General features: G+C 47.5%; 14 protein-coding genes across 14 annotated transcripts, besides 2 other annotated features; 8 read left to right on the forward strand and 6 right to left on the reverse strand.

Annotated features, from left to right (window-relative positions):
* Window positions 1-232: 232 nt before the first annotated feature.
* On the reverse strand, window positions 233-1,363 carry N7537_004161 (CapA family protein; the record flags this gene model as incomplete). Its single annotated transcript, XM_056895219.1, has 1 exon — window positions 233-1,363. One exon carries the CDS (start codon window positions 1,361-1,363, stop codon window positions 233-235), a length of 1,131 nt encoding a protein of 376 aa, XP_056754967.1.
* Window positions 1,364-1,715: 352 nt separating this feature from the next.
* sreA (siderophore transcription factor SreA) lies at window positions 1,716-3,414 on the reverse strand (the record flags this gene model as incomplete). The annotated part of the gene is made up of 3 exons (XM_056895220.1): window positions 1,716-2,527; window positions 2,580-3,082; window positions 3,152-3,414. The coding sequence occupies 3 exons, from the start codon at window positions 3,412-3,414 to the stop codon at window positions 1,716-1,718; spliced, it is 1,578 nt and encodes a 525-aa protein (XP_056754968.1).
* A 1,750-nt stretch (window positions 3,415-5,164) lies between these two features.
* On the reverse strand, window positions 5,165-5,863 carry N7537_004163 (TVP15 family protein). Its single transcript, XM_056895221.1, has 4 exons — window positions 5,727-5,863; window positions 5,561-5,676; window positions 5,411-5,500; window positions 5,165-5,344 (listed from the first exon to the last, which is right to left on the reverse strand). Exons 1-4 carry the CDS (start codon window positions 5,744-5,746, stop codon window positions 5,172-5,174), a joined length of 399 nt encoding a protein of 132 aa, XP_056754969.1. The 5' UTR covers window positions 5,747-5,863; the 3' UTR covers window positions 5,165-5,171.
* A 1,749-nt stretch (window positions 5,864-7,612) lies between these two features.
* On the forward strand, window positions 7,613-9,231 carry N7537_004164 (uncharacterized protein; the record flags this gene model as incomplete). The annotated part of the gene is made up of 4 exons (XM_056895222.1): window positions 7,613-7,726; window positions 7,787-8,822; window positions 8,885-9,138; window positions 9,196-9,231. 4 exons carry the CDS (start codon window positions 7,613-7,615, stop codon window positions 9,229-9,231), a joined length of 1,440 nt encoding a protein of 479 aa, XP_056754970.1.
* Window positions 9,232-9,495: 264 nt separating this feature from the next.
* Window positions 9,496-10,247, reverse strand: N7537_004165 (uncharacterized protein; the record flags this gene model as incomplete). The annotated part of the gene is made up of 2 exons (XM_056895223.1): window positions 9,496-9,809; window positions 9,890-10,247. The coding sequence occupies 2 exons, from the start codon at window positions 10,245-10,247 to the stop codon at window positions 9,496-9,498; spliced, it is 672 nt and encodes a 223-aa protein (XP_056754971.1).
* A 184-nt stretch (window positions 10,248-10,431) lies between these two features.
* Window positions 10,432-11,819, reverse strand: N7537_004166 (FAD-dependent oxidoreductase; the record flags this gene model as incomplete). Its single annotated transcript, XM_056895224.1, has 6 exons — window positions 10,432-10,775; window positions 10,829-11,204; window positions 11,269-11,372; window positions 11,426-11,529; window positions 11,588-11,725; window positions 11,794-11,819. 6 exons carry the CDS (start codon window positions 11,817-11,819, stop codon window positions 10,432-10,434), a joined length of 1,092 nt encoding a protein of 363 aa, XP_056754972.1.
* An 802-nt stretch (window positions 11,820-12,621) lies between these two features.
* Window positions 12,622-12,697: a sequence feature (Short protein (N7537_004167, KAJ5607548.1) was converted to a misc_feature.).
* A 15-nt stretch (window positions 12,698-12,712) lies between these two features.
* Window positions 12,713-12,720: a sequence feature (Short protein (N7537_004167, KAJ5607548.1) was converted to a misc_feature.).
* Window positions 12,721-12,828: 108 nt separating this feature from the next.
* Window positions 12,829-14,445, forward strand: N7537_004168 (OTU domain-containing protein; the record flags this gene model as incomplete). The annotated part of the gene is made up of 4 exons (XM_056895225.1): window positions 12,829-13,090; window positions 13,190-13,602; window positions 13,662-14,252; window positions 14,314-14,445. The coding sequence occupies 4 exons, from the start codon at window positions 12,829-12,831 to the stop codon at window positions 14,443-14,445; spliced, it is 1,398 nt and encodes a 465-aa protein (XP_056754973.1).
* A 749-nt stretch (window positions 14,446-15,194) lies between these two features.
* N7537_004169 (type 1 glutamine amidotransferase) lies at window positions 15,195-16,120 on the reverse strand (the record flags this gene model as incomplete). The annotated part of the gene is made up of 3 exons (XM_056895226.1): window positions 15,195-15,485; window positions 15,587-15,813; window positions 15,880-16,120. The coding sequence occupies 3 exons, from the start codon at window positions 16,118-16,120 to the stop codon at window positions 15,195-15,197; spliced, it is 759 nt and encodes a 252-aa protein (XP_056754974.1).
* Window positions 16,121-16,565: 445 nt separating this feature from the next.
* On the forward strand, window positions 16,566-18,449 carry N7537_004170 (putative MFS multidrug transporter; the record flags this gene model as incomplete). The annotated part of the gene is made up of 1 exon (XM_056895227.1): window positions 16,566-18,449. One exon carries the CDS (start codon window positions 16,566-16,568, stop codon window positions 18,447-18,449), a length of 1,884 nt encoding a protein of 627 aa, XP_056754975.1.
* A 660-nt stretch (window positions 18,450-19,109) lies between these two features.
* On the forward strand, window positions 19,110-21,300 carry N7537_004171 (Zn(II)2Cys6 transcription factor; the record flags this gene model as incomplete). Its single annotated transcript, XM_056895228.1, has 4 exons — window positions 19,110-19,868; window positions 19,920-20,623; window positions 20,681-20,845; window positions 20,904-21,300. The coding sequence occupies 4 exons, from the start codon at window positions 19,110-19,112 to the stop codon at window positions 21,298-21,300; spliced, it is 2,025 nt and encodes a 674-aa protein (XP_056754976.1).
* A 553-nt stretch (window positions 21,301-21,853) lies between these two features.
* On the forward strand, window positions 21,854-22,534 carry N7537_004172 (GNAT family N-acetyltransferase; the record flags this gene model as incomplete). Its single annotated transcript, XM_056895229.1, has 1 exon — window positions 21,854-22,534. One exon carries the CDS (start codon window positions 21,854-21,856, stop codon window positions 22,532-22,534), a length of 681 nt encoding a protein of 226 aa, XP_056754977.1.
* Window positions 22,535-22,782: 248 nt separating this feature from the next.
* On the forward strand, window positions 22,783-23,165 carry N7537_004173 (uncharacterized protein; the record flags this gene model as incomplete). Its single annotated transcript, XM_056895230.1, has 3 exons — window positions 22,783-22,919; window positions 22,959-23,066; window positions 23,129-23,165. The coding sequence occupies 3 exons, from the start codon at window positions 22,783-22,785 to the stop codon at window positions 23,163-23,165; spliced, it is 282 nt and encodes a 93-aa protein (XP_056754978.1).
* Window positions 23,166-23,653: 488 nt separating this feature from the next.
* On the forward strand, window positions 23,654-24,053 carry N7537_004174 (uncharacterized protein; the record flags this gene model as incomplete). Its single annotated transcript, XM_056895231.1, has 2 exons — window positions 23,654-23,855; window positions 23,920-24,053. The coding sequence occupies 2 exons, from the start codon at window positions 23,654-23,656 to the stop codon at window positions 24,051-24,053; spliced, it is 336 nt and encodes a 111-aa protein (XP_056754979.1).
* A 1,700-nt stretch (window positions 24,054-25,753) lies between these two features.
* N7537_004175 (WD40 repeat domain-containing protein) lies at window positions 25,754-27,143 on the forward strand (the record flags this gene model as incomplete). The annotated part of the gene is made up of 2 exons (XM_056895232.1): window positions 25,754-26,004; window positions 26,072-27,143. The coding sequence occupies 2 exons, from the start codon at window positions 25,754-25,756 to the stop codon at window positions 27,141-27,143; spliced, it is 1,323 nt and encodes a 440-aa protein (XP_056754980.1).
* Between the last annotated feature and the right edge of the window lie 18 nt (window positions 27,144-27,161).

Below are 27,161 nucleotides of genomic sequence, written 5' to 3' on the forward strand. Positions count from 1 at the left end.
ATTCAATAGAATGAAAAATATATGAAGTTAGCCAGCCGAAATCTATCTTACAGATTCATTGCATACTCATTTCTGCGAGGTTGGAAATCCCAGAGATCTGGAGAACCATTTGACGAACTGCCCATCTCTTGACCATGTATCTCATATGCAATACATAGTGTGTTTCGCATGGTGGACACTCGAAGCATATGATCTCAGATTCACTAACTACAAAGTACATACTCGGAGATATCTACTCTCCAGACAACTGAACAATGATCTCCCCTTTCTCCCCCAGCCCCGCCTTGACAATTGTTCCCAACTCCCCACTGAGCTCACGAACCCTCTGCCTAACCCAGACATGATCCGCATCTCTAGAATCCAACAAAACAGCCCTAAACCTCTCAACCCGTGTAGGGAAGATCTCCAATCTCTCTAATCCAGGTCCACCACCACTTTTCTCCCGAACAACAACCCTCCACAAAGCCCCGAGGTCATTCCTATACTCCTCATTCAGAGCATAATCATCCACAAAGTCCCCACACCCGTAGATAACAAGCTTCCCGTGATAAACCTCCACACCCTGAACATGATGCGACGAGTGCCCATGGACAATATCCACTGCACACTCATCGATCAAGAAATGCGCAAGAGACGTAATCCGTCCATCGGGCTGCCAAGCATAATTCGGCCCCCAGTGAACCGAAAAGATCTTCAACGCAGGCTTGGTCTCCTCGGCATCAACGAGCATTTCACGCAGTCGAGCGCGCGTATCGCGCGTGTAATCGAACAGATTGAATCCCGGCACGCTGGCCCACACGCGCGGGTGGTCAGAGGCCGAGTAAATATGGACCGTGTGGCGCTGTTGTTTGCCTTCGTCTATGGGCTCTGACGCCCTGGGTAAATGTAGTACAGCAGGCTTGCGTGCATCGTTGACTGTTTCACCCGCCCCCGCGTAAGTGACGTTCGCCTGTTGCAGTGTTTGCACAGTCTCTGTAAGACCCTCGGTGTCGAAATCCAGGGTATGGTTGTTTGCAAGACTGGCGTAGTCGATGCCGCCAGCATGCAGAATGGGACCTAGGTTTGCTGGGTGCATGCGGTAGTTGAATACCTTGTTGGGCCACGGGATTGGGGCTGTTGTCACGGCAGTTTCGAGGTTGATACATGCTAAAGTAGAGGAGTGGAGGAGGGGGAGGGTTGTTCCCCATGGAGACGAGGGTGTGTAATTTCCTTTTGAGAGGAGAGTTGGATGGGCTTCTATGAAGGTTGTGGCGATGCGCTCATCGTGCTGGTTGGGGACGTGCTCTGGCATTAGTTGATCAAGCAGGCGGCCGAGCATAACATCGCCTGTGAAGGTCAGAGTGAATTCTTTTAGGGTGGACATTGTAGAGAGTGGTCAGTTTGAAGAATTAAAATTGGTATTTTAAAGCGAATTTAATCTGTTTCCAATTGAGTTGGTCGAGGTTGGATTTGGGTGTTAGAAGTCATTATGACATCGGTCCTCAGGAATTAACATCGAGGAACACGTTAAAATTAAATAGATAGCAACGGCACATTATAAAATACAATTCATTTAACACGATTTTTAAAAAAAAATAATAATAACACAGCCAGGGACAAGATATCCCAGGAACGTGAGTGGTATCTTTGTGCGCCATTATCTCACGAGAAACACCGGTTTGCAAAACATTATCCGAATATCATTATTTTCGTCACAACTTAGGCAGGCATTGAGTCTATCGTCTCATTTCTGCCAGCTCGCGCTCCTTTGCCCTGAGCATCTCGCGCATCTGCTCAGCCTCGCGTTCAAGTCGGGCACGGCGATCAACCGAGTCTCCGAGAGACGCAAGGCCAGGCAAGGGCTGCGGCGAGTGGGGCGAAGGGGAGATAGAATGGTGAATAGGAGGTGGACGTCCCAGATTGGTATCCGGGCGAGGCTCGCCCCGAACATCTGATTGGTTTAAAATGGACGAGATTGAGCTGAGACGGCCGGGGGGTGTAGGATTGGCCGAAGACATAATGGGAGGCAGTTGATTTGATCCAGCTTCCAATGTAGAGGGGGCCGGTAGTGCCTCTGTCGCGGTCTCCGCCAATGTTCGTTTTTTGGGAAGGTTGAGGGTATTTGGAGAGGCGGACCGCCGCCCGTACTGAGACACGGGTGAATGTCCTAGTCGCTCCACTCCCAAGGGTTTGGGTAGGCCGTGGGAGATGGAGAGACCATGTGCAAGGGGCACGGATGAACCATTGTAACCGGTAAAATCAACCGGGGGTGGCGCAAACGGCAAGGGTCGAGGTGCGTCTTCAGTTTTTCCAGGCATCATGTGGTAGTGATCCACAGGCTCACTGCTCATATATCGATAGTGATCGTCATGGCCATGCGCCAGAGCGGCAGGTGATGCCTCCGGGGATGCCGATGAGCCATTGGAAGAAAGGGTAGCAGCGGTGGGGGACTGATCCCGCAGGGCGGGAACAACACGTTTGCGACGTTTGATGATGGACTTTTTCATGTTGGTGGGGCGATAGCATCCGTGGAGCTTATAGTACAACCCTACATTGTGTTAGAGATCATGTCATCAAATCTATACTCAATCCAGACTTACCACAAGCGTTGCAGATGGGGTGGCCCTGTTCATCGCGTCGCCACAGAGGAGTCACGGTTGTGCCGCAATTTTGACATGCAACCAAGGTATTGGGGCCATCAGCAGGAGCAGGGATCTTTGCCGGTGGCTCCTCTTGCGTCACAGGCTCAAGCTCTTGCGCTGAATGGCGGCCCCACGAGGACTGGATGGCAGTCGCTCCTCGGGGAGCAGACTTGTATATCCGGTTGTTGTATGCCGGGCATCCATCGCATCCTTCTGCACCACCGGTGCCATTACAACTCCCACCACCAGGGCATGACCCCTTGCAGCCACCGCCTTCTGAAGAACCACCACAGTGAGAGGTCGCAGGAACCGGTGGTTTTTCCGCCCCTTCTGATTGCATCCGATTCCGTTTCGTGGGACGGGCGACATTGCGAGCTTTGAGGTAGAGACCGCAGGCGTTACAGATCATCGCTCCCGTAGGAGAACGACGCCAGAGAGGAGTGCTTTTTGTGCCACAATTGCTGAAAAGAAGAGATGGGGTCAGCCCTTATAACCTAACTATCAATGGAGGCCACCCAGTCGAGACTCACCTGCATGAATGCCCCAGGAATGTTGTGTCTTTTTGGCTGCCAGGGGATGTTTTTTCGCTCGGGATGTCATTGTGTCCAATCCATTGATTTGTTCCCGGTTGACCAGATCCTTGTACCATGCCATCCTCCCGATAGTGATCTGCTAAATGTTCACGACCTGCCTGCGCGGAGGATATCAACTGCTGCGCAGCATCCAAATCTTCCGCTGACGGTTGTCGCATTGGAACGTCCTGATTCCGAGGCAAAGAGTGAAGCGCTTCCATTTGTGGGATGGACGCTAACATTACAAGCGTAGATTCGGGCCAGGAATCCTTCAGCCGTTGTGATTCTTAGAGCGGGAGGGTCGAATGGGAACGAAACGACGGAAGGGAAAGGGAGAGTGAAAATCCTAAGATGTGAGGGCGATGTCACACCACAGTCGAGAGCGGAATGCACCGTATCACTCAAAAATCAAATGTCGGTCAAGCTGACGGGTTGGAGAAAGATGGGAAAGTCAGTCCAGCAGGAAGATATGCAGCCACGACGCTGCAGGATCGGGGGAATCGCAGGGCGGACGATGACTCGGGATCGTGGTCGGAAAGAAGTGAATATGGATGCCGCCACACAGGAATCAGGAAATCCAGTGTCGAGTAGATTAAATGAGTCGACCCGCCACCAAAGATAGTAACCGGCTCGTATGGAACAGTGGCGACCCAACGGCGTGGAACAGTCAGGTGATAGTGATTGCGATATTTGACAGCACACCACAAGGTCTGGTCTGACTAGCAGGCGATCGTGGGGGACAGTTTCGTTCGGGGACGAGGGCCAGATGCAAAAGGACGAACAGCAAGGCAGGGATTGGTCGACAGGCTAGGGAGCTGCAAGATGGTGATCACTCCGCGTTAAGGACTAGGCAAAGTGGGCACACAAGATGTGATGAAGACGATAAGGGGGGGGGACAAGTATTGGAGGGTACAGGTGGCAAGAGGTATCAAAGACAATTCAGAAATCCGAAGGAAAGATGAAAAGGAAAGAGATGAGAGAAATAGGACAAAGAGGCGAGACCGAGTATTGCTTATCGCCAAAAAAGGGATTGGGGTTTATCGATCTAAGTGGAAGGGGGGATCGACGGCATATCAATCTATCACTTAATCTGTACCGTTTGCCGAAGGATCGCATCAATCTCATCTAATCATTCTTATTCGGTTTTTTCTTTCTTTTCTCTTCTCTACTTCTTCTTCTACTAATCCAGCGGGAAATCTCTGGTGATTCTGCATGATTCTATGTCCCCCATTACATTGCAGACTCCACCTATGGCCTGATGAAGTTTAGTTGGAAAGTGAAAAAACAGTGGAAAAGATGGAAAAGGTGGAAAAAGAAAGGAAAAAAGTGGGAAGATGGGAATTACACCTTCCCTAACTGAGGTTAGAGTGGGGCAATGGTAGGCAATCAAATATATAATGGAAGTGATTGGTTCAAAATAGATGATTAATCCTGTCATCAACTCTCTGGCTATTCCGATTGGTTTCTCGGAGATGGAACAAGCCGAAGCGATATGGCCACGCTGTACTTTCGAACTGTAACGTACACCGTTGTACATTGTACGGAGACAAAAGTACAGACTCCGTACACATACAATACTGAGTAGTACATGGAAGTCTTGGCGCTAAGTCCCTGCACTAGCTCCTTGATTATCAGATGATCTCTCACCGGATTACTGTAATAAGAAATCAATAAATCATTAGAGCATGCCAATGCTGCTAGACAATGCTAGCTCACCACGTCAATATAGTACAGGTGTCTCTCTGTCCCTTTACGCTGGTATCAACCAAAAATACCAATCCAGCAAAACTGTCCCATTCTCCTCTTCAAATTCCCTTTATAATGACATCCCTCACCGATCAAATTCAGACTCAAGGGCGTCCCAAGGTCATTGTGCTCATCGAACATCACATACCGCATGCTGGAGGGAACCGCCTGATCAAACAGTATCCATCACAGTGCCAACGCGACAGGAAATAATTGTCACCGCCTAGGCAATTTAGACCTGCTCGGCACCCCAGCCCTGGTCGGATTCGCGCATGTTCGAGGGGGGCTCGATAGAAGGAATGAACTCGAGGGCGACGTATCCGAGACCGATGAAGGCAATCAGCGAACCATCAATGATGCGCAGCACGTGGTCGTGCAGCAGAATGGAACCGATGAAGATGTAGACTGTTGACGGAAGTGATTAGCCACCGAATTCCTTCTGATCTAGGAGCGTGCAAAGATATAACTTACAGACACCACGGCCCAGGAAGGAGAAGAGGAACGACGCATAACGGTACGCGTAGTCCGGAACATGGGGGAGGAACTCCAGTCCGCCGACGACTAAGATAATGTTAGCATTGGCTATTGGCGTTGTGAGTTCAAATGAGCGTCGGGACCTACCGAGACCGAAGACGACCGCATATGCGCCGAGGATGAATGAACTCCAGGTGCCGGTGAAGAAGTTACTGATGCCACCGAGCACCATAAACACGCCCACGGCGATGTTGACAAGACGGCTGCATTGGATCAGTACTGGCACAAATATATCCAGGAAGAGCTAACATACAAGATGTTTGTGAAATCCATTGCGATAGTTTCGTTGAAGGGTTTATGAGATGGAAGTGATCTTCAAGGTTGCTCGCGAATCAATGTGGAGGGCGAGTCGTTAGGCTGCAGAGTTTTGACAAAGAATTGGTGTCGAGTAACTAAATTGGGTCTTCGATAGTGCTCTGTTAGCTTATGATACGAATACGATGACGCTTGGTCTCGCCAATCGCTCAAATGAAGATGGAAGTTAGGTTCGCTGAAGTTCGCCAGGCCGGACCCCAGTTTCCTAGTTCTATGATAAAAGGAAACCTACCTTTAAGATGAAACAACGGTTCTTAGGGAAGCTTTAATAAACAACAAGCGTTTGATCAAAGAGCTTGCCAGGGTTTGAATGAAGCAGAACAGGGGGAAAGTGGAAATGAGGGTGCCGACAGCTGCTGCGCTGTCGCAACCAGCGGGTCTGCCAAGACAATTGGTAGCTCACGTGATCTGGCGCTGGCCAGTGCATACACTATTCTGTATATAGAATAGTGCTTCCTTGGCGTAGGGCTACAGGTCTTCACTTAGCAGGTCTTCACTTAGCTACCATTGATCTCTCGATCGTCGGGTAGAAATTTATAATACATGCTAAGGTCGGTACCTCTAAGATAGAGCATTTATTATAACCGTCTTAGTAAGACATTGTAGAAGTACAGATATAATTATAGGCAGGAAGAGAGAGAGAGAAAACTGAAAGTTGAAGCCTACAAAAACCACATGTCTATGTGTCTACTATATGTACTAGTTAACTAGTTAAGGTTGATTAAAGGGATGCCTGGTTTACAAGGTGAAAATTCAGGTATAGCATACGAAAGGACTTGACCAGAATGCTTGAGATATGACTATATCAAGCGCTTCAAACCCCTCGTGATGTAGTGTGCTTTCTGCCTCTACACTAAGCTAGTTAGTATGGCTAAGAATACCTGGTTTATAAATTGTGTTCCTAGCAGTAAGTATTGATTCAACATCTCTATGGTAGATTACTGTTTGTGTCAAATTTTGAATATGATACCTTTTGATGCCGTGATTTATATGTCTGACCAAGTTACTGCTTTTCATTATCTCTACCAATAAGAAAAAGGTCAAGCGTCAAATGACAAACTATATCTCTCTATTTACCTCGGGAAAATGTACACGTGCAGATTCAGAGTTAGAGTTGTTTGATTGTTCACTGGGGTCTGTATCTCATTAATTCTCTGTGTCGAACTTGATAGGTGATATAGCAGCTCAGAATTTAGATGAATAATAAACACTCAAAGACACCTATATACATACCCAGATATGCTTAATTAACTACTGTGCCAATTCAAGAAGTTGTAGGCAATGAGTTCCAATTAAACCGACACGTAACCACTTTGAAGGGCCCTAAAAATATTCCACACGTCCAGCACCCCCCCAAGCAATAATTCAGCTGGTGCCACTTCCGATCCTGGTGGATAATTCGACCAAATCTATAATAATTGGCCCAATCAGTTGTGTTAATCGTCAATAAATCATGCAGATAACGTGCATGCATCATCCCTCCATGCAGGTCTACGGACTAGAGCAATATACAGAGAATAACTGGCTGGATCTCGGACCAAATTACCAATATTTCAAGAGACCAAGTCTGTTTATATTAAAACCTGCTCATCGCTGACAGTATTACTCAATTTAATTATAGTTCATATAGCCTTGATACAAAAGTACACTGCTCCAAATTCTATCTTGATTGCACCTTCCCCCTTACATCTTCACCTTGGACTTAGCTTTCCACACACCTGTGTTTTCCCATTAAAGGATTATTGTTATCTGTTACGAGGGGACATCGCGGGGGAAATCAAATCAAGATTCAGTGTGAGTCTTGTTTGTTATCACCAAATTATCATGGAGGATATCATATCAAGAAAACCGTGGCTTTTCAATCTGCGCTCATCCAAGCAACTGATCGGCCTTGCTGTATTCTCGACCACCTTCACTGATGGATTCCTTTACGGGATCGTATGTGTTTCTAATCTTAACTGTCAAATGGCACTACTGACCCTACGGGCTCTCTTCTAGATCGTATCCGTGCTTCCTTTCTCGTTAACGGTTCGGTCTGGAGTGCCAGAGGCTGACGTCCCATTTTGGACATCAACTTCTTTGGCCGTTTTTGGTCTCGCGATGGTACTTGGAGCCCCGATAGCAGGCTGGGTTGTTGGAAAATGCAAGAGGCGCCAAACACCATTTCTGGGTGGCCTTTCTTGCGCATTCGGTGCCACCCTTGCGTTTATGCTTGGAATTAAGCCATGGGTGATCATTGTGGCAAGGATTTTCCAGGGTCTATCTGCGGGTGTTGTCTACACTGCTGGATTAACGCTGTTGGTGGACACGATCGAGTCGCACGAGCTGGGACCCTGGATTGGCTTCGGACTCTCGGGCATGAATTTTGGCGTGCTCGTATCACCTATTCTCGGAGGAATTGTATATGAAAAATCAGGGTTCTATCCTGTCTTCATCATGGGTCTTGGCGTAGTTCTCATCAATTTGGTCCTCATTTTGCTCATGATCGACAGGAAGACTGCTGCAAAGTATAGAGGGCACAATGATTCCACTAAGAGTTCCTCCCTTCCGAATGGAAGCTCGCCGAAGAGCGCAATTTCAAATGGAAAACGGCGATTGTCAACTGTCGAAGAAGGCGACTTAACTGTCACCACACCGCTCCTTTCACACTGCCGCGATACCTCATCTGTGGTTGTGAAAGATCCTTCTTGGTGGACTATTGTCGGAGGCTTTCTTCGAAATCATCGCATATTTGCTGCGTTATATGGATGCCTCATTAACACAATCTTAGTGAGCGCCATGGACGCCATCCTCCCGATTTTTATCAAGCAGACCTTTCACTGGTTTTCCAGCGCTACGGGGGCCATGTTTTTAAATTTGACCATTCCATCATTGATAGGTCCATTTGTTGGAATGATCTCAGACAAATACGGTGTCCGATTGATCTCCGGTCTCGGTTTTACGTTGGCAGCCATCGCAGTCGCTCTTCTCGCCCTGATAAAACATAACAATACTACAAATAAGGTTATGGCGTGTGTACTATTATCTTTTGTTGGTAAGCTCTGGTCTCAGTTCCATTAACGTCAAATTTACCACTGATTTGCTCACAATGAACAGGGATAGGGCTAAACACATCGCTGACCCCGTTAGTGGCGGAAATTCCTCGCGTTGTGAATACTTTGCAAGAGGAGCAGCCTGATATATATGGCGATAAGAGTGCAGTCACCGAGGCTTATATGCTCCTTGACGCAGCATTTGGCGCTGGTACTGTCCTCGGCCCATTGCTCTCAGAGCTTGCGTTTGAAAATTTGGGATGGACTGGATGCACCGCCATGTTGGGGTTTCTGAGTGTGTCGGCCATAGTTCCAGTGGTAAGTGGCTGCATGTTTATCCAATTTCTGTTGAATATGGTTGCTGACTTCAAAAAGATGGTTCATTTAGCCCCAAATCCGAAAAGCAGGTAAATCATCTCTCGGTGATTTATGTGTTTGCTTTTGAAGCTACCTAGTTGAGGTGTTATTGATGCTTTCGGAACAAAAATGTCAAAGGTAACATTGCCGTTTTTTCGCCGCGAGCTTCTGGGAAATGGGTCGACTGGGGGAGATCACGTAGGTCAAGAGCTAGCATATGTGTACGTGAGGAAGCAAACCGGTAGTTCTGTCATTCTTCTTGCTAACATACGTTGCTAATATCCCGTTCATCGCCATCTATGTGGCTGTTGTCCATTTTTAAACTTTCCCAATCACTTCCTGCCTTTTCTCCAACCGAACCTCAGAGAGGCCATTAGCGAAATAACTCATGCGCATTGGGTCCTGCTCTAGTGCATTATATATTTCATCCAAATCAGTTCCAATTCCGATCTCGTCTGCGGTCTTCAAGCTCCGTGAATCGACAGAAGGAGCAATGCTTGGCCATATGCCTTGAACGTTGTTGAAAAATACCTCCACTCCCAAGTCACCCATGCCTCTGATCTCCTTCATTAATATCCTGACTTTGTGGGGTTTTCCGTCTGCCAGCTTGAGAAGATTGTTCAAATCCCCGTCTGTATTCATCCAACGTTAGGGTTTGCTTCCACGTGCAATATAACATCGCAGATTCAAATCCGATAGAGTGAAAACGTACCGTATCTTTCAGCAACCAGCTTCGCGAGCTCACCAAGATTGGTAGCCCCCTGCTCTCGATACCGGTTGTAACCCCCTTCTAGCAAAATCATTGTTCGATCTTCCCACGTAGTCTGGGAAAGTACGTCGATGTCATGGTACTCGGCTTCGATTAGCCTTTTGATAGTTTTTTGTGTCAACTCATGAGAGATTGGCTTTGCTTTGATCAGAGCGTCTAGAGCCATCGCCAAGAGTATCTCGGGGCTGGCATTTAGCGACTTTGAGTCGGCAAGTACTGTGCCATGTAGAGGAGATCTACCGAACTCGTTCAGTACTTTGATAATTTTGTGGGGTGTTTCTTTAGTCCCATGTGCTGGCATCATGGAGCAATTGATGGAATGATTATGGATGGAAGTGAATGATGCTCCTGCTGAGTCCCAAACCGAATCCTTACACAATTATCAATTGACGTCACAATGGCATACATGGGCCTACCAAACTTCGCAATATATACATGTGGAATTGCTACTAGTTTATAACAATTGCTCTATACAATGCAGTTCCTCACAGCTTAGCACGAGATTTGTTCTGCAGGATCTCCTTGACCAAAGACACAGCGGAATATGCACAGCCGAAGGAGGCCTGATAACCAAATCCTCCATGGCCGTAATTGTGAACGATTGCCACACCATCGACCTTGTCTTTTTCAATTCGAGTGCCACCTTCTCTCAGTGGTCGGAGGCCAACGCCGTGACGAATAATGTCTAACCCCTCAATTCCCTGTCCCTCCTTGACGAGGCTGGGGCAGACATCGATGCAACGCTTCATGATGCGATTGGCAAGGTTCATATCCGGGATTCCACTCCAGTTGTGCTTTTGATAAGAGCCACCGAGGATCGTGCCACCACCTAGAAGCAATAAGCTAATGACCCAAGAGTACAACCGGCATATAAGATCTTACCTGCAGCGCGAGTCATAATGTACAACGCCTCATCTTCTCCGTCGTCAGTTCCGGATGTCGACATCATGGGACCGGGGTCGTTGCGGACCACGACAATCTGACCACGAGCAGGATACATCTTGTCATCGAGAACACCGCCGAGCGTCTTGGATGATAGACCGGTGCAATTGATCACCACGTCAGCTTTCTGTCCGGTGTGGTGGGCGTTGGCCGCATCGGCGATATGCTTAAAGACAGCTCGCTCAAAGACGGCGCCGTTCTTGACGCACTGACCGACCAACCACGGCAGGTAGACAGCGGTGTTGATGCAAACAGATGTGAACTCCTGGCCATTGTCCACTCCGGGGGCTAATTGATTAGAGGGGACGCTTTTGAACTAGAATCATCGCGTTAGTTTGTAGATAGTCATTCGGTGACACCATCTCACGGTTAAAACATACATCAGGCACGACGTCTTTATACCACGGGTTTGGCTGCGTCAATTCCGAGAACCACTTTCCGGTATCTGTTTCTTGATCCTTCTTTCGGTTGTAGATTAGGGTGCCTGGATTTTATTAGAGGATCGGATGCTGATCAGGTTCTGGGGGGAGACCATACCTCGGAAGTGGATACCGGCCTCTGGGTACTTCTCTGTGATTTCTTTCAATGCCGGCCAGGTATCGAGCTCCCATTTGTGATGAGCACTTCCCTCCTTTCCCACCCTATAGAAGATTCACTTAATCAGAACTTTATCGAGGAGCCAGTTTCAGTCAATCATACGGCATATAGTTGGCACCAGCCCATGGCGACGCATATTCAATATCATAATCTCCAGGCATATGTTTTGCCAGCACAGTGATCTTATTGGAAGGGTCTTGTGACAGCAGGTATGCGGTGGTCAAACCAGACACACCAGCACTATTACATCTGTTAGTGGAGTTCCTGCAGGGGTGAAGCTAGAGAACCTCGGAGCTCAGGGGACTAACCCCAGAACTACAATGTTATTCGTCATAATGGGCACTTTAAGCTCCTGGAAGTTCCAACCCAGATATATGCACAATGACACAAAAGGGGCCCGTTGTCCTTAAATGTGTGAGCTCCAGGGCCACGAGCGGGGTGAGGGGGCGTTCAGTTATCTCGCTCATTTAACCGATAAGGGTCTGGTAAGGTATGGTAAGGGCTTGATTACCTTACTTTGTACTTGGCCTATTATGGGAATCCTGCCGCGGCGGTGTAAAGCTTGAGCCAATCCAATACCTCCGAAAAAAAGAAATAAACGCGCTAGAGATTTTTTGTGGAGACATGGGTGGATATTCAGTACACGGTCAAAGTTTTAAAATACAACTCCGCACTTATGCGGAGGTGATGCGTACTTCTGGTTAAAGGATTGGAAGCCATTGTAACAAATATATAAAGATTTTGATACATACCTCAATGCTTTTGTTTTTCAAGTCTCTTGAATCCCTGATTCAGTCTTCAATTATCTGATTTCACTTGGACCCCCCAGCAAGGAGCTCCGTAAAGTCCCGCCCCATCTCTCCGGACTCCACTCCGAATTCAACGTTATCGATCACATTTGATCCCTCCAGGGCTCTTCGATTACCTCAATTGACGTTCACTTCACCGTAAATCACACTTCTTTGGAACATTTTTGAGTCAGAATCCCTAGCAGAACTTTTCATCTACTAAATATAGAACTGAATGCCGTAAAAGCTTTCTATACAAAGAAAACTGGGCGATGTCATAGTGGGCAAACGTCCACGCCGTGGCCAATCACCGAGCACCAGAGTTCACCGCCTCGTCCCGGTAGTCAAATGGGCATTGGAGGTCCGAACAATTTCCTTTTTCAAACCACCCGCAGGGCCCGAATTCACTCTGCGGGCTCCTTTTGTTTGCCATTCTTAGATCAATAACCTCAATCTCCCAATTTTCTCAATTTCCTCTCACTTCTCTATTGGTCTATTTGTCTACTGGTCTACACTCCCATAAATGCCGACTTTTATTCGAGTCTCATCTTCAATATGTCACTCCTCACTAATGGTGGCAGAATCGTGCCCATACTTACGGGGTCTGATTCTCACGATCCCACCCTCGAGGTGCCTGCGTCGTTAGGCGCATCTCTTCCTCCAATCCCCCTTTCTCCAACCTCTTCCCCACCGACTATTCCTCGCCTGTTGCAGGACCAACAGGCTGGTAAACAAGCCAAGCCCATACACCATGCGAGCTTAGAAATGGCCTCTCTTCAAGAGAGAGGCCTTTATGCATTACCAACCGAGGGAGACGGTAAGCCAATTACACCTGCCACATGCTTTCAGAGCTCCATATTAGCATTTCGAAGCTGCGTCACGTTTTTTTTACCTATTCTGACGCGTCCAATGCTAGGTAATTGTCTCTACTACTCCCTCTCCGACCAACTGTATGGCGACACCCACCATGCAGACGAAATCCGCCAGCTTCTGGCCAATCACATGGCTTCCAATAAAGATTACTTCATGCAATTTGTCGTTGCTGAAGGTGGGGAGCGCCGCCGGCCTAAACGTGCGGCTGCATCTGCGTATGCTACTCGCTCTGCCGATGTCTCCGCTCCGTCCCAGGAAGACATGGAACGGCGGTTCCAGGAAATGATTGCTACCACCCGCAAGAATGGGGAATGGGGCAGTTCCGAGCATCTTCAGGCATTCTGTCAGGCCTTCAAGGTCGACTTGAATGTATACACCATGGATGGTGTTTCGGTGTTCCAGGATGTCAATGCCCTCCCAACGCAACCTCGGGATCTTCTGCACGTAGCCTTCCATGTAAGTGTCTTGCTGTCATGCGTATCATGCATATCATCGAGCCCCACTAATTGCCACAGGACTTCAAACATTACTCTTCAGTGCGGGGTATCGAGGGTGAGCATGAAGGACTGCTTACCAAGCCGAAGCCTTTCCAACCTATCAAGGAAGGTATCAAGCCCGAGGTCATTCTAGCCTCCAAATCCAACATAGATCCCGAACAATTCACTTCACCAGAAGAAAAAGCTGGCAGTGGTTATACAACCAACGATGCTGGCCTTGCTGTTGACCTCTATCCCCCCTGGGATATCAAATCCATTCAGGAAGGATTGGGGGGCCGATATGACCGAGAGACAATTGTCGACATGCTCCAGAGATGTCGTGGCGACATTGACCGCGCCTTCGCCGCGCTTTTAGACGAGAAGACCGACGTTCCATTTGATAAGAAAGCTGCCCCCGGCATACCCATAAAACCAAGCTTGCAGGCTTCGCGCTCTTCTTCTCCATTCAGTACGGGTAGCAAGCGGTCTGCGGAGGATAGCGACGATTCCGAAGATCCTCGTCCCGCACGACGAACCCGACCTAAAAAACGTCTCGTCTCCAATCTTACCTTGGGCGTTGGTATCTCTTTCAGGGATGAACACGACGAGGTTGTCTCCTTGAATCTTCGAGTCAGTTCTCCAACCAATAGTTTCCTTCAGATGGGATATTTGCTAACTTTTTATTTAATAGATGAACTCCGACGCAGAAGACTGTCAGGCCACAGACCCCCCTCTACCGGGTAACACTACCCCGGAACAATCGGACATGGACGAAAAGAAATGTCGTCGCAGTAGGCGACTTTCCCGCCCGCGTCCGACCTGATTTTTTTATTATTTTTCTTCCTTGTCTCCAATCTCCGATTAGACCTTTGAGCAACTTTAGCGCTTTCTCTTGCATTGGAAAAAAAAAAGGCGTTAGTGATGAAGCGATTGGTTTCTTACTTGGGTTTGCATATTGCATCGCCCTGCGGGGCTCGCAGCCTATGGGCTTGCGGAAGGAGGCGTTTTGTGATTATGAACTCGCATGAGGATTTTGCCTGGGGCAGTCCTCAATGACCTTGTTTACAACGATACCAGGGTTTCTTTCTCCCACTGTTTTCTAGAGTCATTAGCTTTAGCTCTTTTTTTTTGGCTCTCTTTTTCCAGTCTGGGCCTTGACCCATGATCCAGCGCTGGCAGCGACCTAGTGTGACTTGTATTCTTATATTACCATGGAATTTCACACCCGCTTTCTGACATGACCCTGTCAGTCATCCTCATTCAGTTATCTCCATAGTTAACAGGGTAGAGCTCCTAGTTGGGTGACCTGTACTCTATTTACCAGTCTGGTCTCTCAATTACTGCAATACAAACCTCGTTCCCAAGTAGTATTTAATTGCCTAACGTTATGTAGGTATTGAGAGCCCTTCGTTGTCTAATGACATGTCAGATATTGCAATGCGTCTCATGTACATGAAGATTGATCTATTTCGTACTAGTTTAAAGAGCACTGACCAAAACTCGCCATAACCTGAAGATAGCCAGCCAAATCTAATGCAATTCGCTTGCGTCGCTTCGGAAATTTATTCTTGCTCAATCCTCCAGTAGGAACTTCAGGAACGCCACCCCAATGGTGATACCATCATGTTCATTATTAGCTCTGCTCAAAGCATCTTGAGCTTGGTCTCCCTTAAATATACCACTGTCGGCCCGTCTCTGGATAACCTCCGTGGTAATGTCCCCCGTAAATTCAGGATGGCCCTGAAGGGTGATAAAGCGGCGCGGCGCATACATACCTTGCACAGCGCAGCGCGGGGATGAGCCCAGAGGAATCACGTTCGGGGGATAATTATAGACAATATCCTGGTGCATTTGCTGGATGCGCTATTTGCGGTAAATAGGTCAGCTGTCTGCATATCAGGTGTACTCGGCTGCATGGGGTATACAGCCTTTCGTTAAACGAGGCGCAGGCGTAGGAAACTTACGATCTTATCCCGCCCAAACAACTCCTTGCCCTCATCAGTTAAATCCATATCACACACCGCAATCTCCCAACCTTGGTCGCTTCGTCCGACCTTGGTATTTAATGCGCGGCCAACGATTTGGTGTCCGAAGCAGATTCCGAGTAGACGGACCCGATCCTGCGCGAGAACTTGTTGAGTGAATTCCACGAGGCGGTTCATCCAGGGGATGTCTTCAAAGGAGTTGTGTTCTGGTTTAAGGTCACTGTAATTAGTGTCTGCATTCGAGACTCTGAGTCTACTGAGTCAACACTCACTCGATCCTGTTAGAAGCACGGCATCCACGTCTTCCAGCTTCGGGTATTTGTCGTCATTGACTATATCCCAAGCCGTGATTTCTAGCCCCGTTTCTGGATCGAGTTTCTCGGGCTGGTTCAAGGCATTGACACTAGCTTTGAGGAATACGCGGAATACCCCGCCATAACCATTATAACGGCGGTTGATGTTGTCAAGCGGGGTATCGCATTCCAAGACGGCTATGCGGAGCGGGGAATGCATTATTCGAAATGATCTGAAGCTGCAGGCAACGTAATACAGTTGTGAAACAAAGATACATAGTTGAAAATAGTTGCCCACCTGAGCGCTGGATACAATGTTCCCTATCTTCTTATCGTTTCCCGAGATCGGACCCCGTTGACAAACCACGCTATTCCCGATGCGTCAAACATCTATGGACTGCACCTTTTTTTTGTCTCTCGGCAATTGGTGTTGTGCTGCATCAAATAGGGTCTTGCAGTCCTAGCGTTGATATAAACATCCTATTTCCCTAGGCTCGTATTTTTCTTTCTCTCTTTCTTTTTTTTTTGTGTCACCACTGCTCCCAACGCCCTTAAGTCGTTGATGGCGTTTTCTGTACTTACATTGCGTGCTTGCAGAATCTTCGTTCTTATGCAATAACTTATTTTCATACATTTGGTTTTAAATTTTTTTTTTAAAAAAAAAGATGCCCATCACTGGCGACTGCGAGGGACAATCAGTTCATTTTTGCCCCTCCGAGGCCACCCCACTCCTACGCAATAATTCTATCCACCAGAGGACGGGTCACCATGATGTCTCGTATTCTGCAACGGATGTTGAATCAGCCCGCTCATCCACAGATACGGATGAAGAAACTCACAATCGCTATATATCCAGTGCAAGCTCTGCATCCGAAGGGCTCGATGTCGGGGCGGGTTCTGGGGCTGGCTTTCCCAGCCAAGAGCCGAGAATCTCAACTCAAGATGAAAAGGATTACGCCTCGAGGTTCATTGATGTCTCGCCGACAAGGTTCTGGATCATCTTCGGCGGCATTATGATCGGCTACATGATCGGCTTCTTTGACTCGACCCTCATGGCCTCCAGCCATCCAGTCATCACTTCCTATTTCAATGCAGCCAACTCAGCCTCCTGGCTATCGACGGCCTTCTTGTTAACCTCGACCGCATTTATGCCTCTCTTTGGACGCATTTCTGACGCATTTGGCCGCAAGCCTGTATATCTCTTCTCTATAGCCATGTTCTTCTTCACGACAGCAGGTTGTGGCTTGGCGCAAAGTATCGGCGGATTTATTGCTGCTCGCGCTTTCTGTGGGCTTGGTGCGGGCGGCGTCTTCTCCATCGGTCAGATCATCTCGAGTGACTTGGTACATCTCGAGTATCGCGGGGTCTACCAATCATATATCAACCTGTGTCTCGGCATCGGCGGTAGCCTCGGCCTTGCTTTTGGGGGCTACCTGTGTGATCATATCGGCTGGCGGGGTGCGTTTTTCATCCAACTGCCTTTCATCTTCGTTTACTTTATCGCAGCCGCTTGGACAGTCCCGGCAGACCTTGGCATTAAACACACTGGAATGGAGCGCATGAAAGTCTGGCAGTTAGTCCGGAGTATTGATCTATTGGGATCGACCATCTTGATTATGTGTGTGACTCTCTTGATCCTCGGTCTGAACTTTGGAGGGAATGTCTATCCTTGGGGCCATCCGCTCATTATCATCTCACTGGTGTCATCGTTAGTCCTAGGGGTTATCTTGGTGCGCTACGAGCAGTACGTCCCACGACCCGTGCTACCCATTGAGCTCATGTCAAAGAACCCTCGAGCCAGTATTATCTTTGGCAATTTCTTTGCCTCCATGTCTTTACACACCATGCTGTTCAATGCTCCGCTGTATTTTCAGGCCGTGAAGCTGAGCAGCCCGACTGATTCTGGTCTACGCCTTCTGGCTTCCTCCATAGCTGTCACTGTCTCCAGTGTGGGCACCGGGTTCATGATTAACTGGACCAGACGTCTCAAACCTTTCGTCATTATCGGTATATTCTTCATGGTGATAGGTGGATTTGCAGCTGCATCCATGGGCATTGACACCTCTCAACCACTCTCCATGATCTGCATCTCATTTTCTAGTCTAGGCCAGGGATTCGCATTTCCCGCCCTGATGGTAAGCATTCTCGCAACTAGTGAGAAACAAGATCAGGCTGTCGCAACAACCACTCTGGGGCTGTGGAGAAGCCTTGGCGCCGTGATGGGTGTGGCTGTCAGCAGCTGGATATTCCAGAATAGTCTTATATACCACCTTAACAACAACGTCACTGGTATTGAGAAGAACCACATTATTGCACTTGTCCGCAAATCCGTCGATACGATTACTCATTTGGATCCAATCCATCGGCGAGAAGGTGTGTTCTATTTCTTTGGAATGTCGGCTTGCTTTGGCCTTACTAATAACAACTCAGTCACCACGTCATATTCCGCGGCTCTTCAACTAACCTTCATATCTGCGGCCCTCTGGGGAGTCATTGTGTTGATATTGCTGGGCCGAGTCCAGCTACCGCGATTGGGAAGAAAAGCCTAGACAGTGTCTCTGGGACGGTTCAGTGTTTTGACACCGGGCAATATATATTGGCTGCAAATTTCAGCCTGTCACGGATAACCTGTGTGACAAGTACTTGAGTACTTTGTCTTGATTGTACATATGTATCTTCTTTAGTTGATGTGAATAAATACTTGTGCATTACTATCCACCTCGTACTCCTATACCGGAGATCTTGGCAAAGCGGCCCACCTTTTTTTTTCTTGACTCGATCTTTAACTTAACATCCACCCACTTCTCCGCAACTTCGAGACGTCTGTGTGGCCAAGCAAGGGGCTAGTGAGTATATTCATTCGGTGCTTTCGCTTTCGGAAGATAATCCTCAGCTGACCTCTTTTCGCCCTCCAGAATTATTCCCGGTTCCTTCTTTTCCTACCCCTCCTGAGCCGCCGCCTGGTAGTTGGATTCAAAGCTACACTTGAATACCAATCCCAAAGACGGTCGCAATCCTCTTTTCTCTAGCTGGATATAATTTTGAAACTTCTCCTATCAGAACCGTCGACAACGAACATGGCCATCTGGGTAGAACCTACAACGGCATCTTGTGTATTCGGGAAACATCTATCGGTTGGGATTCCAGTTGGCGCCGGAGATTAGAAGTATAGTCGCGTTATAAAACCAAGATAGCAGCTCAGGGGCAAAATGAACCTTCGAAAAGTAGCGAAGGCGCAGCCGCAGTCGCCCAATGTCAGCACGAGGACATCCACTCCGAAGAGCCAGGCAAGCGATTCACAAAGCACACCCCGACCCCGGTCCAGTCGCAAGAAATCCTCAGATGCGCCAGATACAAAAGCTAGGAGGGTGCGCACAGGCTGTCTCACTTGTCGTCAAAGACATTTGAAATGCGACGAAGCCGTGGGACGATGTCTCAATTGTCGCAAGTCGGATCGCGTCTGTCGGCGTGGGGTCCGTCTCAATTTCATTGACACTCAAACTGTGGCACCTCCACACACCATCGCTCGCCCCCCCGGATCGAAAGTGACATTTCGAGACGACTCGCGCTTGATCGCGTCTCTATATGTGGGAGGATTCGAGACATACCCGCCTGTCCAGCCGGAGAGTCCTGTGCAAGAGAGCAGACAATCACACCATGACTTTGACTTTATGGGAGATGATGATTTGACAAATCTCTTTCAATCCGTGGCACATTCGTTTGACCCACTGAGCTTTGATGTCCCCCATCCAAATGCAGCGGATTTCGTTGGGACTGATACCTGGCACCAGTCTCACTTGGTACCAGGAGATGAACTTCTTCCGCATGGAACGTCCCATTTCGCGCGGAAACTGGCTGGAAAACATGAATACCATGCTTTTCTCACTGACCCAGAACAGGTCTCTCTTCTCAGAACTTTCATGGAAGACGTTGGTCCCCGGATGGACATAATGGATGAAATGAACCATGTGGGTAACATTCCTCACTCTCAATCCTTATAGTTTGCTCACAAAACGCAGTTTTCCCACATTCTTCCTGGTTTTGCCATTGGCGAGCCCATATTGCTAAATGCGTTTCTCGCGTGTGGTGCTAGACATCGTTCTTTTGTAGACCCTTCTTATGGAGATGAAAAAACGGCACATTATTATGACGCGGCTACTCGGGATCTTCTGAATGCAATCCATGATCCTAACCGTGACTCTGTACTCTGCGCAACAGCAGCACTTGCCCTCGGTTTCTCCGAAACCATGCAAACCCGATCAAGGCACAATGGAGACCACAGTGCAGGCTCCCGAGCTTTGATCCGAGAATGTGGCTGGACTGCCAAAACCCCTGGGCTAGGTGGAGCATGTTTCAGGATCAGCGTCAGTGCAGAGCTCCTGAACTGTATGCGATATAATTGGACATTGTCTTGGGATCCAGATACTTGGGGGGTCAACATGGACATGGATCATTCACAGGCCACCAATGGGGGAAATCAAGATCTATGGCATCATCGGATACTTTACATTTTCGCGAGAGTCATGACCTTCCAGGCGTCTTCGCGCTCATCTCACGGTTTAAGTGACGATGCGGCGCGGGCCATCCAGCCCAATGATCAGGATTGGATCACTCACAACAGGTGGTGTGAGCAATGGGCGAAATCTATCCCTAGATCCCTTGTGCCCCTCGGTCATCTGCAGCCATGGCAAACAAGTTCCAACTCGGTCTTTCCTGAAGTTTGGTATGTCCTCTATTATCTTTCATTCACCCCGTCCCGTTCGTCAACTCATATTTTCAGGCTTGCCAATCGATCTGCTATTGTTTCTCGATTATTCTACCACGCCAGTCGTATTTTGTTAGCGAAATCACACCCTTTCCAGTCGGAGTTCGATGAAAATATGCGGAAAATGCAACGCAGCCATGCACACGAAATGTGCGGTCTTATTGCCCAAACTACAAACCAGTCAGTACAAACCCATGACCAAAATTCCAGAAATATCTGTGTCTGATCAGTTGAACAGAGGTGTGGCCGATACATCCCTGTACTTCCTTGTACTTGCCGCAGAGTGCTTAGACACACGAGAAGCGCAAGAGGAGGTGCTCGGCATTTTCGATACCATCACTAAAGTGACTGGCAGCAGTGCTGAACCAATCAAAAACGATCTCAAACAAGTTTGGAGCTGGCCCGATGCTCACCCACACACGGTAACGCCAGCCCAAATGCACAATCACTTCTATGAATTAGACCCATCTCTATCAATCTCCAATCACTCAGGCTCATCTCCAAGCCCGCACAATCCTTTGTTGACTGCCGGTGACTTCTCATTGGAGAACCACCCGTATCAAGCATATTATGTGCCACCTCATCACCAACATGCACTAAATCAGTATCACTATGGGACATTTGATCTGATCTGATTTGATGCTTTGGACATTTTGACGAATCATGAATTATTATCACCTAGTTTCACGTCCACAGTGCTTATACCCTATGAATATCCATGGATTATTCTTTCTCGGCCGATCAATCCGGAGAATACCACCGATCTGTGGTTGAAATTAAAGACCACCAAACTATTGCTTCATCTTTTTTTCTCCGTATTCATCTTCACATGTCGCATCCCATATTGCCAGTTCCCAAGAGCTCATAGGCACCGATTCTCCTATGTCTACTCTCAAGGGATGGACGACCAAATCCGCAATAAATCTGGGCCAGGGCTTTGTTCAGGACTATTCGCTAGCTAATTAGCATAATCAGCTTCAGTATCGGATGGTAGGGCATACTCTATAACGCCGATAGTGGAGATTTAGAACCTAGAAAAGTGGATCGGTCCCCCCGGTGAGCGATGGATATCGGCCAATTTCAAGTTGGCCGTAGCTTGCCCCATCTGAGTCACAAAATTATAACAGATAAATACTCAAGCAGTACTATACTGTGATGAAATGCACAACCTGATTTCAAGTCCTTTCCATGGCTTCCAACTATACCTACTCATTCTTCCGGGTCTCTAAGACAGACGAAATCGATGTCTCCGCTCAAAAATATCGAGACCTACGGTTAAAGGCGTTGAAGACTTCACCCGATTCTTTCTCATCTACTTATGATATCGAAGCGGCCTTCGCCGATGCCGACTGGATAGATCGTCTCACTCTTCCCGATCGAGAACTCTTTATCTGTGCCGCAACACCAGTCAATCTTAATCCGTTGTCTCCCGATAACACCCAATGGATCGGCCAGGTAACTCTGCGAGGACCTTCATCCAGGGATGATTTTGAGTTACCTCTGGAAGCTGGCCAACCACCACAGAAGTCCGACGAAGAGGAAGAGCGATGGCAGATGCTGAGCTTGTTTACGCTTCCGGAACATCGCGGCCGCGGACTTGGAGGCAAATTGTGCCAGGAGGCTATTAATCATCTCGGTTCATACCGATCACTTCCTCGTCAAGTCCAAGTGCGGCTCATCGTCAAGGCGGGGAATGATGTTACGGTGGAATTGTACCGGCGTCTTGGGTTTACGCACGCGGGGAGGGCGACTCTTGTTGAAGCTCTTATCGCAAATGGAGATGAGGATCTTCTTCCGAAAGATCTGGATTCGGCGAAATATACGGAGAGAAAAGGGCTGATTATGATGTCTCGCATATCACGCTCATGAATTATTTATAGTAATAGACTATGTTACCCGTTATCTGGAGTATATGCCATGGGAAAGAGCTATGGATGGATCCTCCACTACTACTTAGTCCTCTCATTGGTCACCCTTATTTTACATAAAGACTTTTAAACCCCCCGTCCACCCCAGGGCTAGTAGGACACAGTATTATAAGGACTATGTAGTATTGAATATGTATTGATCTTTAGTTTGGCTATCTCGGGAGAAGTTTGTCACTGCTCTTCATCAGTATGGCATGCGGAATTTCAAGCCAGTTGCTACCCCGTTTAACCGCTGGTTTCTTCCACCAAGACTGCATCAGCTGCGGATTTCAAAATCTGACAAGAAAAGGTCGGGAAAGCCGTTTGGTTGATTCTTGGGACACGAGGTGATTGATATCTCTTATGCAGCTATTCAGTTAGCAAAGTACGCCCGCAACCCCGGGACCTAATATGAACAGGTCCTCAAACGTCTGGTTCGCTACCTGCTGGGTACCATTGACTAATGCATTCCGTTTGACTAACAACTTCCTCCGGTATGATACTGAAATACTTATCATATTAGTCTGCACTCCTCAAGTGGATTTTCAATTTCTAGTTTTGCCTTTCACTTTGCCGACAGTCCTATTTCCTGAGATTCTAAGCAAACTTGTGTTGCACTTTCATTGGTTAAATCCGAGTATATCGTCCATGCATTACTAGCTCGTATACTCAAACAGAGTACCGGTCTTTGATGGAGTCGAAGATGATGACCAGGCGCTGACTTTGGTTCATTGGGTGGCCACATTCTCGCGACTTCTAGTCGAGCCTCACAATTCGATTGAACCCCGATACTTTGCCACAATAGTCAATACCTCGTGGCTAATGACTTCATATATCTAGCTAGTTAATAATTTGAACAATTGATCATAGCGACGTATGTTTGCCATAAACTGTGAATTACATACTCCATACGTCAGAACATTGGACAATAAGTAGCACGGCCAAGCTCTGACTTTGTAATGAATGGTCTGAATAAGAGGTTTTAGATTCTTCTAACAACTGGTATATTTTAAGGACGCCTCTATCTCCTTTCCGGGTGTATTACGTTGAAACGTTGGACACAAGTCACTCAGATTACAACATGTCGAACCCTACCGAAAGAGCCGCAGAAGATAATTACGAGAGAGAAAACGACCCTTCGCCCGTGACCGAGGACTTCACAGAGAATTCCTATGCCATAGAGCCCAAGTCAAACTTGAGAGATCAAGTCCCCGTTCAAGAAGATGAACAGTCATTTGAAGATCCAATGCAACCTCCCTATTCCAATTCTGATCAGCAGCTTGGTAAGTCCATGTTATTCCCCGATGTGAATTCTAAAGTATCAGGCAACTAACTCAGAGGGTCTAGAGGAGGACGAAAGGGAGGCGATCAACAAGTCTAATATCATGAGGGGAGATCGTGTCCGTCATACAAAGCCTAGAACCGCGAACAAGTACAATGAGGGGCCAGATGAAAGTGACCTCCCGGCTGGACTTGAGTGATTTGCAATCGTTATTTATCAATTTGTACGGGACACCAAAACTGGATTACCTTACTCTGCGATAGTGTTAAACTACAGAATATATTCCTGTTGAAAGCATATAAAATATCGAGACAGTGCGCTCTACTGTATTCTGTAGATATGTAGATATTAATGCTCTTTGCAAAGTCAACAGGTAGGTAATCTTTATATTCTGTTCTAGAGAGGGACACGGGTTTATAGAAAAGTTAATAGTATCGGAAATGCTATATACTAAGACTTGTTGGTAAAGGCTTTGTTTGTCTAGATGGAGTAGAAAGCAAAAATATAAAATGATCTCTGAGCACCAATATTACCAGCGTCCTATTAGAAGGAACTGGGCTGTAGGATCCAATATTTCTTCGTGTCCTTCGCCACAGCTGGATTCACTGGATAAAACCCGAGTTTGATTGGACAGGTGTTGATGGACCAAGGAGAATGAACTTTCGACTATGACCTCAGGAGCTGGTAAAGTGTCCATTGACGGTCCAAGGAATGGTGATGGCATACGAGGGACCTCGGAGTCTGTTCCCAAGTTCGACGAATCGATTGACAACAGTTGCGCTCATAGTTGATGCGATTTCCGGGATCTTATTTTCCTATCCGGTCCTATTAGGAATCGAAGTCTCCAATACATGAGCGGTTGAATATGCCTTCAGAAGCTACATATATAGTTATCTTCACCAGTTACTCTGTGGGATAGTTATATTCTATTGGGATGTTGTAGACTTGTGTGTGTGTAGATATAGAAAGCTCTGTGCCTCGTACGATACTAATATTATTAGATTCACTATACTAAGCGAAGCAAGGATTCTTTACATAAAAGTCTGCTCTTTCTACATCATACCTAGGCTTTCAAGCCCTTTCTTTTACTTCATGTCTGTCGAACTTCCTTTCTTTAGTTCAGGCTTGTCTATCTAGGAGACGCAAGTTTTCCTACTCGTTGAAATACTAATATCGGCCATACTGTGTAAATTGCGTGGTTTATAGAATACTGGATAAATCCAGTAGTAGTATATGTCGAATACTAAGTCCGAATACATGGTAGAAACCAGGTATTATACCGGAAACATCATGTGACATTAGCTACCAGGCATACCATTCAAAAGTGTATATTACAGTTAGCATCGAATGGGATGCGTCGGTCCACACAGATTGTTGAAATAGCGGGTTTTGTCATTTTAGTTAGAGCTATCAACATTGGCATCTATACCATACATTGTTCGTACACCAGTCAGTATACATCAGAGTCCGTATTGTGAATGATTACATATTCATCTCTCACACTGCAGGGCTACTACATGGTCAGATTTTGATACTATCCTTGTTGAAGTATTGCAGTGTGAATTACATACTACAGGACCAGTGATCAAAAAGCGGCAAGGTGTGACTAAAGCGGCAAGTGACCGACCGCGTATGTCGTTTGTCGCCTCAGGCCACAATTTCAAAACTTGTTGGCGAGCGCGTTTTCTTGCTCCATTTTTAAATTTGAACCCTTTTTGCTTTATATTCTGTTAGTGACGGCCATGCAAACCATAAAGATCTAAAAATAGACTCTAAAATGGATCACACCCCTGGGTGAGGCTCAAGTGTGGCGGTGTAAGCAGGCAGTTCCACAAGGCATCTCTGCCGGTACAGGATAGAAGATCGATATCAGCAAGCAACAACCACAAGGCATTTAGGATGGACACCAAATCAGTTCAAGCTCAATCTCTAGCTACCCCAATATACATCCTTCGTGGACATGCTTCTCCCATTCATGCCTTGCACATCTACAGCCAGAATTTACGGCTTGTATCCGGCGACGCTAATGGCTGGATCGTTGTTTGGGACCTGGTCACCAAACGCCCTGTGACGGCGTGGAAGGCCCACGAGGGAGCCATTTTGGAGGCCAGAGGCTTTAATGTTGGCTCGGGTGCAACCGAGATTTACACGTATGATGATTCATCCACCCCGATCTAGCCCTGGGGATATCGGCCATCCCACTAACATCTGCAATAGACATGGCCGCGACCACAATCTATGTGTGTGGAAGCTTCGACCGGAGGATGAATCTTTCCTCGATAAAACGCTTCCAGTGGATGCGCCAGAGTCCGCATTGGCAGGAAGTAAATCCCAGCCGTGGTTACTCCATTCCTTGCCCGTGAATGCGCTCAATTTCTGCGCATTCTCAATGGCATTTGTGAATTCGGATGGGCTTCCTGGGCTTCCATCCCAATCTGGAAGACCAGAGAGCACTCTCTTTGCAGTACCCAATGCCTTGGACTCTGGTGGAGTCGATATCTTCCACCTACCATCTGAGCGCAGAATCAGTACTATTCCTTCCGACCAATTGACCAAAACTGGAATGTTGATGGCTGTAAATCTCATTGTGTCACCTTCTGGTGATCTCTTCATCGCATCTGCATATGAAGATGGCCATGTAATGGTCTTCGTTCATCGTGGAGCTCTCACTTCGGCCAGTTTTGAGCGTGAGTATATAAGCAACAACCCTTTGAAATGGGATAAGCTTTATGCTGGCCGCCCTCATTCCCAGCCGGTTCTTTCTTTAGATATCGCCCCTTCCCATGGGTACTTCATCTCTTCCTCTGCGGATGCTCTGATCGTCAAGCATCCCATCCCCAGCATAGGGTCTGCAGGTCATATCCCTACCGCTGGCTACAAAGAAGAATCTCCCTTGAAGACTGTCAACACAAAGCATTCGGGCCAGCAAGGTCTACAGATACGATCGGATGGGAAGATATTTGCTACTGCTGGCTGGGACAGCAGGATCCGGGTGTACTCTGGCAAAACCATGAAAGAGCTGGCTGTGCTGAAGTGGCATAAGGATGGTTGTTATTCTATAGCGTTCGGGGAAACTGAAAACAGGTCTTCGTTGGTGTCTTCATTGGCTGAGTCTGCAAAGCAAGAACCCCGAGATGCCGACCAGGGCGCAGCAGGAGAGACGGCCGTCGACGGACGCGACTACTCTCTTGCAAAAGTGCAGCAACAACGGGATCAAAAAGTACAACAAACTCATTGGCTAGCGGCTGGGTCCAAGGACGGGAAGATTTCATTATGGGATATCTACTGAGATAAATGCTAATGCTAC

This window comes from Penicillium hordei (assembly GCF_028827395.1).
Source record: "Penicillium hordei strain IBT 12815 chromosome Unknown utg000002l_segment0_segment0, whole genome shotgun sequence".
Lineage (NCBI taxonomy): Eukaryota > Fungi > Ascomycota > Eurotiomycetes > Eurotiales > Aspergillaceae > Penicillium > Penicillium hordei.

Coding starts and splice junctions, on each gene's coding strand:
- N7537_004163 (XM_056895221.1), bottom strand. CDS start 5,746: ATGGATTTCACAAACATCTT. Junction 5,677..5,726: donor ATGGATTTCACAAACATCTT/GTATGTTAGCTC, acceptor GATCCAATGCAG/CCGTCTTGTCAACATCGCCG. Junction 5,501..5,560: donor TGCGGTCGTCTTCGGTCTCG/GTAGGTCCCGAC, acceptor ACATTATCTTAG/TCGTCGGCGGACTGGAGTTC.